The 14980-nt window shown below is 58.8% G+C and overlaps 1 protein-coding gene across 2 annotated transcripts in view; it reads right to left on the bottom strand.

The window, feature by feature from the left end:
- The window catches only part of DLL3 (delta like canonical Notch ligand 3), a 258259-nt gene extending 244725 nt beyond the window's left edge, over positions 1-13534 (bottom strand). For both annotated transcript variants that reach the window (XM_073321919.1, XM_073321918.1), the window contains exons 1-3: positions 13265-13534; positions 10583-10825; positions 3818-3875 (exon numbers count right to left, since the gene is read on the bottom strand). In XM_073321919.1, coding sequence (XP_073178020.1) covers positions 3818-3875; positions 10583-10825; positions 13265-13315 — 352 coding nt within the window. In that variant the 5' untranslated portion in view covers positions 13316-13534. The remainder of the gene's footprint in view (positions 1-3817; positions 3876-10582; positions 10826-13264) is intronic.
- Between the last annotated feature and the right edge of the window lie 1446 nt (positions 13535-14980).

Raw genomic sequence — 14980 nt, 5'->3', positions numbered from 1 at the left:
GGTTTACAGGGACCACAAGGTCTGAGGTCTACATAATAGCGCAGCAAAGGTGGGGCATGAGAGGTCTCTAACGACATCGTCCTACCCAGCCCGTGACGTATGTACGGACGATATTTAAGGAGTTATGTATCTATACGTTCTAAGGTGTGTAGGTTAGACCAGGTCACCAGGTGATACACAGGTTCCGGGCAGGCAGGCAGGGTAGGAGACGCTTCTCTTGCCCCGACTGACCATTGTGTATTGCGTGTCTTACAACGGGAGTCTCTCTGCACACGGCGCGTCCAGCTAATCGAGACCACAAAGTCGCCAAGAGAGAACAAGATCTACAGGCATGCACGGCCTCGCGGTGGGGGGCGGGTCCTGCTTATGACTAAGATCAAAGAAGAAGCCTGGAGAATGCGGAGAGACACCCAGGAACCAAGCTGCCAACAGGTTTGTCTTAGGAATGGAGGGTGCCAGCCGGCCTGGCTGTTAGAGGCTGGGGGGAAGGACATGGGGGGAGCTGGTCTCTGGAGAGAGGTGAGTGTCTGGTAACTGCAGTCTGGGCTCTAGTTCTGGTGTGGACGTAACTCATTGTGTCCAATCATTCTACCTCCCTGCTGTTACTTGAAGCTCTGGTCTCTGCGAGATACACCTGAATTCCCTCTGAACGTGGCTAAGGCCTGGGGGTTCAGGGAGCTGAGGTGGATCCGGGAAGCCGGGCTGGGCTGTTCCTTTGGGAGCAGCAGGGCTGTGAATGTGGCGAGTGCCAGGTGGAGCAGGGGCCGGGTGCTCCAGGGGGATGCTCATGGTGCGGGGGGCTGCTGGTAACGTGCAGAGGGCCAGCAGGGCCTGCCTAGGCTGGGAGGGGAGCGCTTGTGTTCCCCAAGCCAAGGAAGCTGGGGAGCAGAGCCCCGCCAGGCCCAGACAGGGGTTCCTCATGCTAAGGGCAGGTGGTGGCGAGGTGCCTCACAGCCCTGGGTACCCCAGGAGCGTCAGACCCTTCCTCCATGTTGTCCTCCCCATTCAACCCACCCTAGAGTGCCCCTTCCTTCCCCCTGCACTCCCATGGCCTCCTGCACCCCATATTCCCTGCCTCATCCCCACCAGAACCCTCATTCCCTCCCCCCTTTATTCCCCCTACCCATCCCCTGGGACCCCCATTCCCTTCTCCTCCCCCCCCCATATTCCACCCTGGGACCCCATTCCCTTCCCCCCCCCATATTCCCCTCTCCATCCCTCTGGGACCCCCCCCACTCCCAGCATTCTGCCACTCCCCACCCCCTCCCCTCAGCAGTTCTCCCCCCAAGTCAGAGCCCCCCTCTTCCCCCCCCACACACACCCTGTCCTGGAGCCTGCAGCTTTGGCCCCTCATCCCCCCATCCCCTCCCCCTCAGAGTCCTGCATCGGGGGAGGGGATGGGGGGAATTAAGGGGGTTGCTCCTCCCCCCAAAGCGTCCAACCAGCCAGCACTTGCCCCGCCTGCGCCTTGGCTCCTCACACCCAGCCTGCTCCAGCCACACAGCATGACCACTGGGCCCCTGCCCCCCCGCAGCTGGGGGCCCCACCCCTCCCCCAGCCAGCCACCCCCACCCAGTGCCAACCCACCCCCACCTTCTTCCCCCCTTCCAGACGGACTCCCCCATATGCACCATCCTAGCCCCACCCCGCTTCCAGCCAGACTCCCCCGCACACACACACACCATCCCTTCCCACCTGTCACCCAGCCAACTACCCACCCCCAGACCTCACCACCACCCATTCCTCCCCCAACCAGCCTTCTCCCCCCCCCCCACTACCCATCCCCACCCTGCCCCTGCCCAGTCGACCCCCCACCCATCCTCCCCTTGCTACAGGATCCGGTACAAAGAGGATCGAATGCTCCAGCCCCAGCAACAGGGTTTGTGTGGAAGGGCAGGGGATGGTTCCTCTCCCCAGCACCCAGCGGTGTGACCCCCTCACTGGGATCACCACCCCCCCCGGCACCAGGATCCTCTGCCCCCACCCCCCGCTAGCATCCCCCACCCACCCCCGGCACCTGGCTCCTCTGCCCCCCACCCTGCACTGGGATCCGCCCCCCTCCAGTACCCAGCTCCTCTGCCCCCCATCCTGCACTGGGATCCCCCCCACCCCCAGCACCCAGCTCCTCTGCCCCCCACCTCTGGAATTCTCCCCATGCCCCCAGGGGCTGACATGGTCCATCCCCCCCCTCAACCCTCCCCTGATCACTAGCACCCAGTGTCTCCATCAGCTGCTTTCCCTCACCCCTGCTGGCTCTAGTACCCATCATGGATATCGGTGTCCCCACTTCCGCCTCCTGGAGCCAGGGACCCGGAGCTGAAGGCTGTAAGGGAATTGGGGTGGGGGATGTCCCAGGAATTTCCTCCCCATCCCTGCATCCTGGCTACAGCTGCTCAATCCCACCCAGGGAAGTGCCTGCTCCCTCCCCAGGTTTGCTATTTCCCCCCCGCAAAAGAAATCCCACAATTCCCTAGGGCTGAGCCTTGCTCCGCTACTGTGTACTTCAGCTGGGAGTGGGTGGAGATGGGGGGTGACTGGGAATGGCATGGCCTGGTGCCCGAATCCCAAACCCTGCTGCCGGGCACCCTCAGGCTGAGGGGAAGTTTGGATCCAGGCCCCAGCCCTCTACGCCGGCGTCACAGGGATGCAGAAGAGGGTGGGGGCCACCCTGGGGGAAGTGGACGGTACAGGGTCGACATGTGGGTGGATGCCCGTCGACACGGGGGCAAAGGGCTAGTGGGTGCCCATCCCGGGGGAGGCCAGGGGCATGGAGCTGACATGCTGGTAGATATGGGCAGCATGGGAGAGATGGGCTGGTGGGTGCCCGTCCTGGGGGGCATGGGCGGTAAGGGGGCCAAGTGCCAGTGTAGGGCTGTTCCAGGGGTGCATGTGGGGACAAGGCAGGGGCATGGCCCGAGCACACTGCACCCTGCCCGTTCGGCCTGCCCACATGGGGTTGGGGCTGCCGCGTGTGAGCTCGAGCCGCCCAGGAGTGGGCGTGTCGGGCTGGGCTGCCCCGGGACAGTCCCAGAAGGCTTCAAGCTCCACATCTTTGGAGGAGGGAGGAGCACAGGAGCTGGCTGGAGTGGAGGAGTTGGGGTGGGTTGCGGGGCCGGTTTAAGGCATGTGCACACAACAGGCCTGGTGGGTCCCAGTTCCAGCAGTCACATGATCCCAGCAAGATCCCCGGCTCCATGCTTCAAAGAAGAAATTCTCTAGCCCTCGTGATTGGGAAGAACGGGGTCTGGGGTAACCAAAGCAGTGACACTGTCTGGGTCTGCAGAGAGCCTGAACCTGTTGCTCTGTGAGGGGACAGCTGCCTCAAGCAATCTGAGTGGGCTTTTTATTGCCAGCCCCATTACTTCACCCTGCGAGCCTCACCCCAGCAGGGAGCTCTGCCTGGGGCAGGAGGGGCACAGTGCATCAGGTCCAGCACCTCCCCCTACCCCACCAAGCAGATACATCCTGGTTGCAGAGGTAAGTACTGGGACCCCCCACTGCCACCCTGCTTCTCTGGCGGAGGGGGTCCCTGCTGTCCCTTAGGGAGTCAGACTCACAATGTGGGGGGGAGCCATAGGGGCTTATGATGTGATGTGCCAAGGGGCCAGCGTTGGCATCATCTGGCCCTAGTGAATTGGGGGTGGGGAGGGCAGACCCGGGAGACCAGGTGCAGGACCGGGGAGAGGGGGTGTCCCATCAGTCAGGGTTCTGTGTGAGCCTGGGGTGGCCCCCCAAAACAAAGTTCTCCAAAAAGATGGGGCTGCCCACACACCCCACCCCCACAGCACCCCCTGGTGGCGGCTGGGGTATCTCTCACCTGTGGACGGCTCGCCCGCTTCGGCTCTCCACGTCTCGATGATGAGGGAAAAGGTGCCCTGGAGCGGAGAGAGAGCAGAGCGCGTGAGGGGGTGGGGTGGAGAGGGGAGGCCCGGGACAGAGATGGGATGGTGTGATGGATGGGGGGGGGGGGGGGAGAAGGTGCACAATAGGAGGAGAACTGGGGTGGGAGAAACAGAAGGCTGCCCTGGGGGCGCCTAACTGGGGGCGTTGGGAGGAGAGGGACGCTGCGCATGTCTTACCTGGGGGAGGGGAACTTGAGGGGTGGGGCAGCGTAGGAATAAAGTTATAAACTCAGAAGGGCCCATTGTGATCATCTAATCTGACCCCCCTGGACAGCACGGGCCAGAGACTTGCCCCGGAATAATTCCCTGTTAGCAAAACATCCTGTTGGCACTTTAAAACGGCCAGTGCTGGAGAATCCACCGCGCCCCTCGGTCAGTTGCTCCAGTGGTTAATTACCCTCCCTGTTAAAAACGAACGCCTTCTTTCAGTCTGAATGCGTCCTGCGTCAACTCCCAGCCGTTGGCTTATGTTGGGCCTTTCTCTGATAGATTGAAGGGACCTTGATTAAATATTTGTTCCCTGGGCAGGTGTCGATAGCCTGGGATCCAGTCACCAGCTCATCTTCTTTAGTTAAGCTAAAGAGATCGAGCTCCGCAAGTCTCTCACTACCAAGCAGGTTTTCTAACCCCCTGATCATTCTTGTGACTCTTCTCTGACCCCCCTCCAATTCATCAACATCCTCCTTGAATGGTGGGCACCAGAACCGGACACAGGATCCCAGCAGCGGTCGCACCAGGGCCAAACACAGAGGGGGAAGAACCTCTCTGCTCCTATGCGAGATTTCCCTGTTTATACAGCCCAGGATAGCATGAGCCCTTTCGGCCCAGGCGTCGCACGGGGAGCTCCTGTTCTGCTGATTATCCACCACGACCTCCGGATCTTTTTCAGAATCCCAGAGCAAGAGCCCCCCAGCCTGTCAGTACGGCCAACAGGCTTAGTGCCAAGGTGTCTCCATTGACATTTAGGCATGTTTAAAAAAACAAACAAAAAAACAAAACAAAACACACCCCCACGCACTGTTGGCTTGTGCCCAGTTTACCAAGCAACCCAGAATGGCTCCGAGTCACTGTAGAATTGCAGGGGGTGGGCTGTATTATGGGGGAAGAGTCCCGAGGGGAGACATTATAGGGGTGATGCTGGGGGAGAGGGATCCAAGGGATATATAATGGGACTGCAATACAGTAATGGGGGGGGGATAATGGGGATGTATTATTAGGGAGGGGGCTGGGGAAGGCCGTGTGTTATTGGGGGAGGGGCTGGAGGAAGGGGGTGTATGAATAAAAGAGTATTATGGGGTCTGTTGGGTGGGGCGGATTGTGCTGACCCAAGCAGCTGGCTAGGCTAGGCTGAGGGCTCCGTCACGAGGCTCGGGCCCACCATCTCTTGAGCCCTGATCCCGCTGGGGACCCTCGACGGCGGGGGCGGGGCGAACTCAGGCAGCCACCAACCCAGCTCCCCAGAGGAGCTGCGACCAGGGGAATTTGGTGAGAGAGCATGAGAGGCAGACACACCTAACAAACAGGCTCCAGCTTGGCCAAGAACACTCCCCCTCCCCAAAATCTCTGCTAGAGTAAAAATACCGCAGGCAGGCATCAGAGCAGAGTGGGGGGCTCCCCAGTTCATAGCACTGAACACAGCTTGTGCCGTGACCTGCCGCGTGGGCCGGGGGCCTTACGTGGGCATTCGGTGCCAGCAGCTCTTGGCTCTCAGAGACCGAGTGCGGGCTCTGGAGACCGGAGGAGCTGAGGGAGACAGAGGGGTACAGAGAGAAGACTTTTGGGGACACAGGAGAGCGGGTTCCACCCCATCTGACAGCCCCTGTGCTGCTGAGGAGGGGAGAAGTCTCCGGGAAGGAGATAATCAGGCTGAGGCGGAGGGAAACAATCCCATCATAGAAGATCAGGGTTGGAAGAGACCTCAGGAGGTCACCTAGTTCAATCCCTTGCCCAAAGCAGGACCAACCCCCAACTAAATCATGCCAGCCAAGGCTTCATCATCGTTGGGACCCTCCTTCCGGGGGGGGAGGGATAGCTCAGTGGTTTGAGCATTGGCCTGCTAAACCCAGGGTTGTGAGTTCAATCCTTGAGGGGGCCATTTAGGGATCTAGGGCAAAAATTGGGGATTGGTCCTGCTTTGAGCAGGGGGTTGGACTAGATGACCTCCTGAGGTCCCTTTCAACCCTGATAGTCTATGATATCATGGTCTCCTCTCACACTGAGGCCCTCCCCTCTGTAGGGGGGCCTCAGTTATTAGGAAGAGACAGGTCATAGCGATGGGGGAGTCGATCAGTAGAAATATGGATACAGTAACATAAGAACGGCCATACTGTGTCAGACCAAAGGTCCATCTAGCCCAGTATCCAGTCTTGCGATAATGGCCAAGATCAACTGCCCCAGAGGGAATGAACAGAACAGGTCATCATCAGTTACCCTGTTGCTCGTTCCCAGCTTCTGGCAAACAGAAGCTAGGGACACCTTTCCTGCCCATCCTGGCTCATAGCCCTTGACGGACCTATCCCCCATGAACTTATCTAGTTCTTTTCTGAACCCTGCTATGGTCTTGGCCTTCACAACATCCCCTGGCAAGGAGTTCCACAGGTTGTACATTGTATGAAAAAATGACTTCCCTTTGTTTGTTTTAATAGTTGGGTTTGTGATGACTGGGAGAACCGCACGGTGAATTGCCTGCCAGGTGTGAAGGTTATGGAGCTCTCAAGGTATCTACACAGACTTGTGTGTAGTGCTGGGGAGGAGCCAGTGGTCATGATACATGTAGGTACCAGTGACATAGGGAAGGACAGGAGAGAGGTCCTGGAGGCCAAATTTAGGCTGCTAGGTAAGAGATTGAAGTCCAGGACCTCCATGGTAGCATTCCCTGAAATGCTCCCAGTTCCACACGCAGGACTAGACAGACAGGCAGGACTGCAGGGTCTCAAGGCATGGATGAGACTATGGTGTAGGGAGGAGGGACTTAGGTTTATTAGGAACTGGCAGTGCTTAACTTGTGCCAGGGCTTGCCAGGGCTGAGCCCCGGCACCTGTGGGCTTGGCAGTTCACAGCCCCAGCATCTCTGGGCTTGGCACATCCGGTATGAATGTAAAAAAATTCCTTGAGTCCTGATGCCTCTTTCATTGCAAATGAAGCACTGGGAACTGGGGAACCTTTCGAGAAAGGAGACGCCTAGAGAGGAAGGATGGGCTCCACCCAAACCAAAACCGAACCCGATTGCTGGCATGTACAATGTAAAAGGTCGTAGGGAAGTTTTTACACTCAGGGCTGGGGGAAAGCCGACAGGTGCGGAGGATCACCCGGTTTGGGCAGAAACATCTCATAGGGGAGGATCTATTAAAAGGGAGCTAAGTCCTAGTAAAGAAGTTACATCTGGTAACGTACAGATAGGAGCTAGGGAAGTGCAGTCAGCGGTAAAAGAGTCCGGTTTAAATATAGCACATGAAGGCGAGTTTCGGATATTGACAAAATGGACAAGTGCTTATCTACAAATGCTAGAAGTGTAAATGCGAAGAGGGGTGAACCAGAGTGCCTGGTATTAAGTGAGGATATTAATATAATAGACATCATGGAAACGGGGTGGAATGAGGATAGTCAATGGGACAATAATACCAGGGTACAAAATATATCAGAAGGATCGAGCAGCTGGTGCTGGTGGGGGATCAGCCCTAGAAAGCCCAAAGTCAAAGAAAGTAAAAATCTTAAATGAATCAAACTGTACCTCAGAAACTCTGTGGATAGAAATTCCAGGCTTGACTAATAAGTGTCTAGCAGTAGGAACATCCTCCCAATCACCTGGCCAGGATGGTGGCAAAGATTAGAGAGGCTACAAAGGCAGAAAACTCAATGATAATGGGGGACTTCAGCTATCCCATATTGACTGGGTACATGTCAGCTCAGAGCGGGATGCAGAGATAAGATTTCTAGACACCATTAATATTGGCTTCTTGGAGCAGCTAGCCCTGGAACTCACAAGGGAGGAGGCAATTCTTGATTTAGTTCCAGGGGGCACACAGGATCTGGTCCAAAGGGTGAATATGGCTGAACCGCTCGGTAAGAGTGACCACAATGTAATTAAATTTAGCAGCCTGGTAGAGGGGAAAATACCAACAAGATCTGCCACGGTAGCATTTAACTTCAAAAAAAAGGAGAACGACACAAAATTGAGGAAATGAGTTAAACAGGAATTAAAAGGAACAGTCACAAGAGTGAAACGCCTGCAAGCTGCATGGAAACTATTTAAAAACACCACAATAGAGGCTCAAAACCTAATGTATACCTCCAAATAAAATAAAAAAGCAAGAGGACCAAAAAAATGCCCCCGTAGCTAAACAGCAGAGTAAAAGAGGCGGTTGGAGGCAAAAAGTCATCCTTTAAAAATTGGTAGTCAAATTCTAGTGAGGAAATTAGAAAGGGACAAACTGTGGCAAGTCAAGTGTAAAAGTATAAGGCAGGCAGGCAGGCCGGCCAAGAAAGAACTTGAAGAGCAACTAGCTAAGGACACAAAAACAAACAGCAAACATTTTTAAGTAGATCAGAAGCAGGAAGCCTGATAAACAGTCATTGGGGCCACCGGACGATCGAGGTGATCAAGGAGCACTTAAAGGCGACGAGGCCGTTGCAGAGAAACTAAATTAATTCTGTGCATCGGTCTTCACTGCAGAGGATGCGAGGGAGATCCCCACACCTGAGCCATTATTGTTAGGTGACAAATCTGAGGAACGGTCCCAGATGGAGGTGGTGACAGAGGAGGTTTTGGAACAAATAGATAAATTAAATGGTAATAAGTCACCAGGACCAGGTGGTATTCAGCCAAGAGTTCTGCCGTTTCACATTTGAGTTCCTTCAGAACTCCTAACCATGGTAGAAAACCTATCACTTAAATCAGTCTGTACCAGACAACCAGAGGGAAGCTAATGTGACACAGATTTAAAAAAACAAAAAATGGCTCCAGAGGCGATCCTGGCAATTACAGGCCTGTAAGCCTGACTTCAGTACCAGGTAGATTGGTTGAAACTAGAGTAAAGAACAGATTTATCAGACACACAGAAGAAAACGCTACATTGGGGAAGAGTTAACACAGCTTTTGTAACGGGAAATCATGCCTCACCAATCTATTCGAATTCTTTGAGGGGGTCAGTAAGTATGTGAACACAGGTGATCCAGTGGATCTAATGCACTTGGACTTTCACAAAGCCTTTGACAAGGTCCCTCACCAAAGGCTCTTAAGCACAAGATAAGAGGGAAGGTCCTCTCCCGGGTCTGTAACTGGTTAAAAGACTGGAAACAAAGAGAAGGAATAAATTGTTTTCAGAATGGAGACATGTAAATAGAAGTGTCCTCCAGGGGTCGGTGCCGGGACCAGGGCTGTTCAACATATTCATAAATGACGTGGAAAAAGGGATGAACAGTGAGGTGGCAAAATTTAAAGAGGATACAAAACTACTCAAGACAGTTAAGTCGAGAGCAGACTGCGAAGAGTTACAAAGGGACCACACAAAACTGGGTGACAAAATGGCAGATGAAATTCAATGTTGATAAATGCAAAGTAATGCACGTTGGAAAGCATGATCCCCAATATGCATATTCAATGAGGGGGGTCTAAATTAGCTGTCACCACTCAAGAGAGAGACCTTGGAGTCACTGCAGATAGTTCTCCAAAATCATCCCCTCAATGTGCAGTGGCAGTGAGAAAAGTGAACACAGACTGTTAGGAACCATTAGGAAAGGGATAGAGAAGACAACAGAAAATATCACTTTGCCTCTATATAAAGCCACGGTATGCCCACACCCTGAATACTGTGTGCAGATCTGGTCGCTCCCATCTCAAAAACGATGTATTAGAAATGGGGACAGGTCAGCAAAGGGCAACAAAAAGGATGAGGGGGATGGAGCAGCTTCCATACGAGGGGAGATTTTCAAACCTGGGATGGTTCAGCTTGGAAAAGAGACGCCTGCGGGGGGATATGACGGAGGGCTATACCATTATGACTGGGGTGGAGAAAGTGACGAGGGAAAGTGTTATTCACCCCTTCATGTCACACAAGAAACAGGGGTCACCCAGTGAAACTAACAGGCAGCAGGTTTAAAACAAACAACAGGAAGTACTTCGTCACCCAGCACACAGTCAACCTGTGGAACTCCCTGCCAGGGGATGTTGTGAAGTCTGAGAGTTTAAAAAAAAAAAAATTAGGTAAGTTGCTGGAGGACAGGTCCATCAATGGCTATTGGCCAAAAGGACCAGGGATGCAACCCCATGCTCCAGGTCCCTGAACTTCCAACTGCCAGAAGGTGGGACTGGACGATGGGGATGGATCACTCGATGATTGCCCTGGTTGTGTTCACTCCCTTTAAACATCTGGCACTTGCTGCTGTCAGAAGACAGGATACTGAGCCTGATGGACCATTGGGCTGACCCAGTCTGGCCGTTCTCATGTTCTTGTTGGCCGCGGGTGAGGAGGGGGTGGAAGAGGTGGGAGTTGAATGGGGATGAATAACTGGGGAGAGGGGATGTTTAATGGACTGAATTATGAGGGGGAGGGGATTATAACAGGGTGTACTATGGGGAAGGGCCCTGGATGAGAGGTATACAATGGAGGTGTATTCCTGGGGTAGGGGGTGTATAATGGGGGTGTATTACGGGGGGGAGGGCACTGCGGGGCAGCTCTCACCGGCCACTTGAAGTGGAAGGGCACGCGGATGGGTGCGCTGGTGGCCACAGCGTTGCGGTCGGCAGGGACCATGTCGCTCAGGGCGGCCCCGAAGGTGCAGGGGGGCTCGGGGGACACGACAGCCTGGGCGTGCTTGAGGCAGACGCGGAAGAAAAGGCAGCAGGGCCTGGTGCCGGGGCACAGGCTGGGGGCGCTGATGCGGAACCAGTGCACCCGAAGCTCAAACACCCCAGCCGGCTGGGCCTGCGGGACAGAGGGGGGGGGTTAGCATGGGACCCCGCCCGTCTCCTCCTGCAGATCCCCCCCACCCCACAGCTGGATCCTCCCCGCACACTGCTCCCCACCCCAGAGATCCCCCCACCCCACAGCCTGCGTTCCCAGCACGGATCCCCACCCCGCAGCCCAACCCTCCGGCATGCAGCCTCCACCCCACAGCTCCCCCAAAGATCCCCCAGCCCGTGCCCCCTGAGCACACTGCCCCTCCCCCAAAGATCCCCCAGCCTGTGCCCCCTGAGCACACTGCCCCCTCCCCCAAAGATCCCCCAGCCCGTGCCCCCTGAGCACACTGCCCCCTCCCCCAAAGATCCCCCAGCCCACAGTCCCCCACAGCCCACTGTCCCATCCACCCAGAGATCCTCCCAGCTCAGAGACTGTGCCCCCAAGACCCTTGTCCCTCCATGGGGCGAAATCCCCCCATGGCATCTCCAAGCCCCCTGGCCTCCCCTCCATAGTTTGCAGCTCCCCCTCCCCAACTCACAGCCTTTGCCTCCCAGGGCAGAGACCTTGCCCCCCCCTTCCCCCCCCCCCCCCCCCACAAGTTGCCTCTCACAGCCCAGGGCTCATCTCCCCTCTCCAGAGAAATTTCCACCTTTTCCCCAGGGCCAAACTCCCCCCACTCCAACCCTGCCACTGCCCCCCCCCAGGGCAAAAGTGTCCTGGGAACCATGTAACCCCCCCCCTCCCCCAGGAGCACCGCCGCCGCCTGGACTATGCAACCCCCGCGGGACACCCAGCCCTCTGGGTCCTGTACCCCCACTGCCCCCAAGGCATGGTTTATCTCCCCCCCCGCAGCCTGGAACCGCCCCCTCCCCCCCGATGTTCCCTTCATGAACTCCCCACCCCGCGACAAGGGTCCCCCCTCCCCGCCAGAGAGGGGTGGCCCCTGGGCAACCCCCCCCCGCCGCCGCCCCCTCACACGTCCCAGGATACAGCCCCCGCCCCGGGCCTCCCCGAAAGAGGGACCCCCCTTTTCCCCAGACCCTCCACAGTGCCTGAACCCTTCTGGGGTCCTGCCAGCCCTCCCTGCGAGCGGGGACCCCTGGGGTGAGCCCGAGTCACCTGACCCCTCCCCGATCCCCCCAGGTCAGAGCGCGGGGCTGGTGGCGAGGTCCCGAGCCCCCAGCTCTGCCAGGGGTGCGGGGCACTGCAAAGCGCTCACCCCCCACTGAGAAGTCCCCCCCATAAGCGCGCCCCCCCGGAGAGATCCCGGGTCCCCGCCCCAGCGCGCAGCCGCCCCCCCCCTCCTTGGAGAGGTCCCGGGTCCCCGCCCCAGCGCGCAGCCGCCCCCCCCCCCCTCCTTGGAGAGGTCCCGGGTCCCCGCCCCAGCGCGCAGCCGCCCCCCCCTCCCTCCTTGGAGAGGTCCCGGGTCCCCGCCCCAGCGCGCAGCCGCCCCCCCCTCCCTCCTTGGAGAGGTCCCGGGTCCCCGCCCCAGCGCGCAGCGCCCCCCCCCCCTTGGAGAGGTCCCTGTGTCCGCGCCCGGCAGGGCAGGGAGCTCTCGGAGAAAGGTCCCGATTCCTCCCCCGCCCGCGACGTGTTCCCCTTGGAGCCGACTCCCCCAGCCACACACTCAACTCCCCACCTCCTGCCCAGCGCGCAGCCCCCCTTGGAGCGGTCACCGCCCCCGCCCCCCGGTGCAAACCCCTTGGAGAGATCACGGTCGTCACCCCCACCCCATGGCGTGCACAGCCCCCTCCCCCCCTTCGAACTGTTCAGGTCCCCACTCCTTGTGCCCCTGCGCGGCTGCCCCCTTGGGGAGATCCCGCGCCCCCCCATACTGCCCCTGCCCTGCGCGGCTGCCCCCTTGGGGAGATCCCGCGCCCCCCCCATACTGCCCCTGCCCTGCGCGGCTGCCCCCTTGGGGAGATCCCACGCTCCCCCCCATACTGCCCCTGCCCTGCGCGGCTGCCCCCTTGGGGAGATCCCACGCTCCCCCCCCCATACTGCCCCTGCCCTGCGCGGCTGCCCCCTTGGGGAGATCCCGCGCCCCCCCCCCCCATACTGCCCCTGCCCTGCGCGGCTGCCCCCTTGGGGAGATCCCGCGCCCCCCCCCATACTGCCCCTGCCCTGCGCGGCTGCCCCCTTGGAGAGATCCCGCGCTCCCCCCCCATACTGCCCCTGCCCTGCGCGGCTGCCCCCTTGGGGAGATCGCGCGGCTGCCCCCTTGGGGAGATCGCGCGGCTGCCCCCTTGGGGAGATCGCGCGGCTGCCCCCTTGGGGAGATCGCGCGGCTGCCCCCTTGGGGAGATCGCGCCCGCCCCTGCCCTGCGCGGCTGCCCCCTTGGGGAGATCGCGCCCCCCCATACTGCCCCTGCCCTGCGTGGCTGCCCCCTTGGGGAGATCCCGCCCGCCCCTGCCCTGCGCGCTGCCCCCCGGGGAGGTCCCCCTGCGCCCGGAGTCACTCACCAGCTGTGCGCAGAGCAGGGCCAGGAAGCCGGCGAGGAGCAGGGTCGCCATGGGGCGAGGAGGCGGGTGGCCCTGGGGGGCGAATCCCTGAAGCAGCAGCTTAGTCCAAGGGGGAGCGCGCCGGGAGCCGGTGCGCCCTGGGCAGGGCTCGGTGCGCGCCGGAGCAGGCCGCGGGAGGTGGGGGTCGCGGGTGCCCGCCCGGCGGAGCCCAGAGCCGGCGGAGGGACGCTGGAGGAGCCCGCCGAGGCTGCGGGGAAGGCAGAGCGGAGCGCACGGAGAACGAAGCGGCCGCCTGCCGCCTCCGGCTCTTTTAAACCCCGGCCCTGCCTGGTGTCGGGTTGCCTGGCCCGGCTGCACCCGCCCCCTTCGCTCCCCCTCCCCTTCCCACCGGCAGGGGCAACCCCCCCCCAGCGGAGCGAGCGAGCGACTGGGGCGGAGCCCACCCCCAGCAGCCGGGCTGGCCCGGGGCCCCTGCCGCCTCTCCGGCTCCTGGGTTCTGGGACTTTCCCTCCAGCCCCACGCCTGACCCTCCCCCGGGTTGGTACCTACTGGGCAGGGCGGCAGAGCACCTCACTGGCAGGAGATGCCTCTGCCCCAGGGCCCACGGGTCTGTGCCACTGGCCTGGCCCTTTGGCAGGCCTGCTTGGGCCGCGGAGCAACCTCCTGGGGCCCCCGGGCCAGGTGGGAAGAGAGGCAGAGGCTGAAAGCTGGGTGCTTGGGTTATGGGGCACCCAACTGGTGACACCCTGAGCTGGAATGGCCAGGCTGGATCAGAGAAGAGGCCCATCTGGCAGGGTATCAGGCCTCCCCAGCGAGCAACAGGTGTAAGAAAGGCGTAAGCCCCCCGCCATGGCAGCTGTGGGATAATCAAGCTGACCGAGTTAGAAAGGGGCTGAAATCCTGGGGCAGGAGGCTGGATCTCTCTGCAAAGACTGGTGCTAGCATCTCAGAGAGCCTAAGGCCGGGGGACCCTTAGCTCACCCTTAGCTCCTGCTGAGCTCTCGTCCATTTCACCTGCATCCCCCTTTATCGAGCCCAATGACTTTAGGTAGAGACCAGGAGAGAGCCAGGTGCTATCAATGGCAGGGAATTAATTAGATGAGGCCAGCCTGGGAAATCTGCAGCCCATGCTGCAGGGAAAGGAGGAACCTCCCCTGTCAGAAGACAGGATACTGAGCCCGACGGACCATTGGGCTGACCCAGTCTGGCCGTTCTCATGTTCTTGTTGGCTGCGGGGGGCCCCAGCATCAACTATTAGGACCCTGACTATTCTTGTTATCCACAGAAACGATTCATCCCTTTTTTGACTCTTACATTCTTGGCCTCTGCACCTTCCAGTGGCCGGGATTTCCACAGGCTAATGCACCTTGTGTGAAAAAGCCATTTCCCGTTCCTGGTTTTGAATCCCCCCACTTTTTCAATTTCAGCACCTGTCTCCTTGTCCTTGTGGGATGAGATGAGGGTGCAGAGGTTCCGGATTTCCGTTCTCTCTCTCCCAGGCCCCGCGGGATAGAGATTTATCATGTCTCCTCTTCGCAGCTCCTTTCTACAGGAACAATCCTGGGTCTTTTTCAATCTCCCTTTGTAGGAGCTTTTCCAGGCCCCTGATCATTCCCAGTGGCCCTCTCTGAACCCACATGAGTTCTGTGCTCTCCTTTGGGAGTGGTACAGGATCCAGACAAGGCTGCAGGGTTGCTTCATATAATGGTATTAGAA

The sequence above is a fragment of the Lepidochelys kempii genome, chromosome 23 (assembly GCF_965140265.1).
Source record: "Lepidochelys kempii isolate rLepKem1 chromosome 23, rLepKem1.hap2, whole genome shotgun sequence".
Taxonomy (NCBI): Eukaryota; Metazoa; Chordata; order Testudines; family Cheloniidae; genus Lepidochelys; species Lepidochelys kempii.
This window is presented reverse-complemented; position numbering and strand designations above follow the sequence as displayed.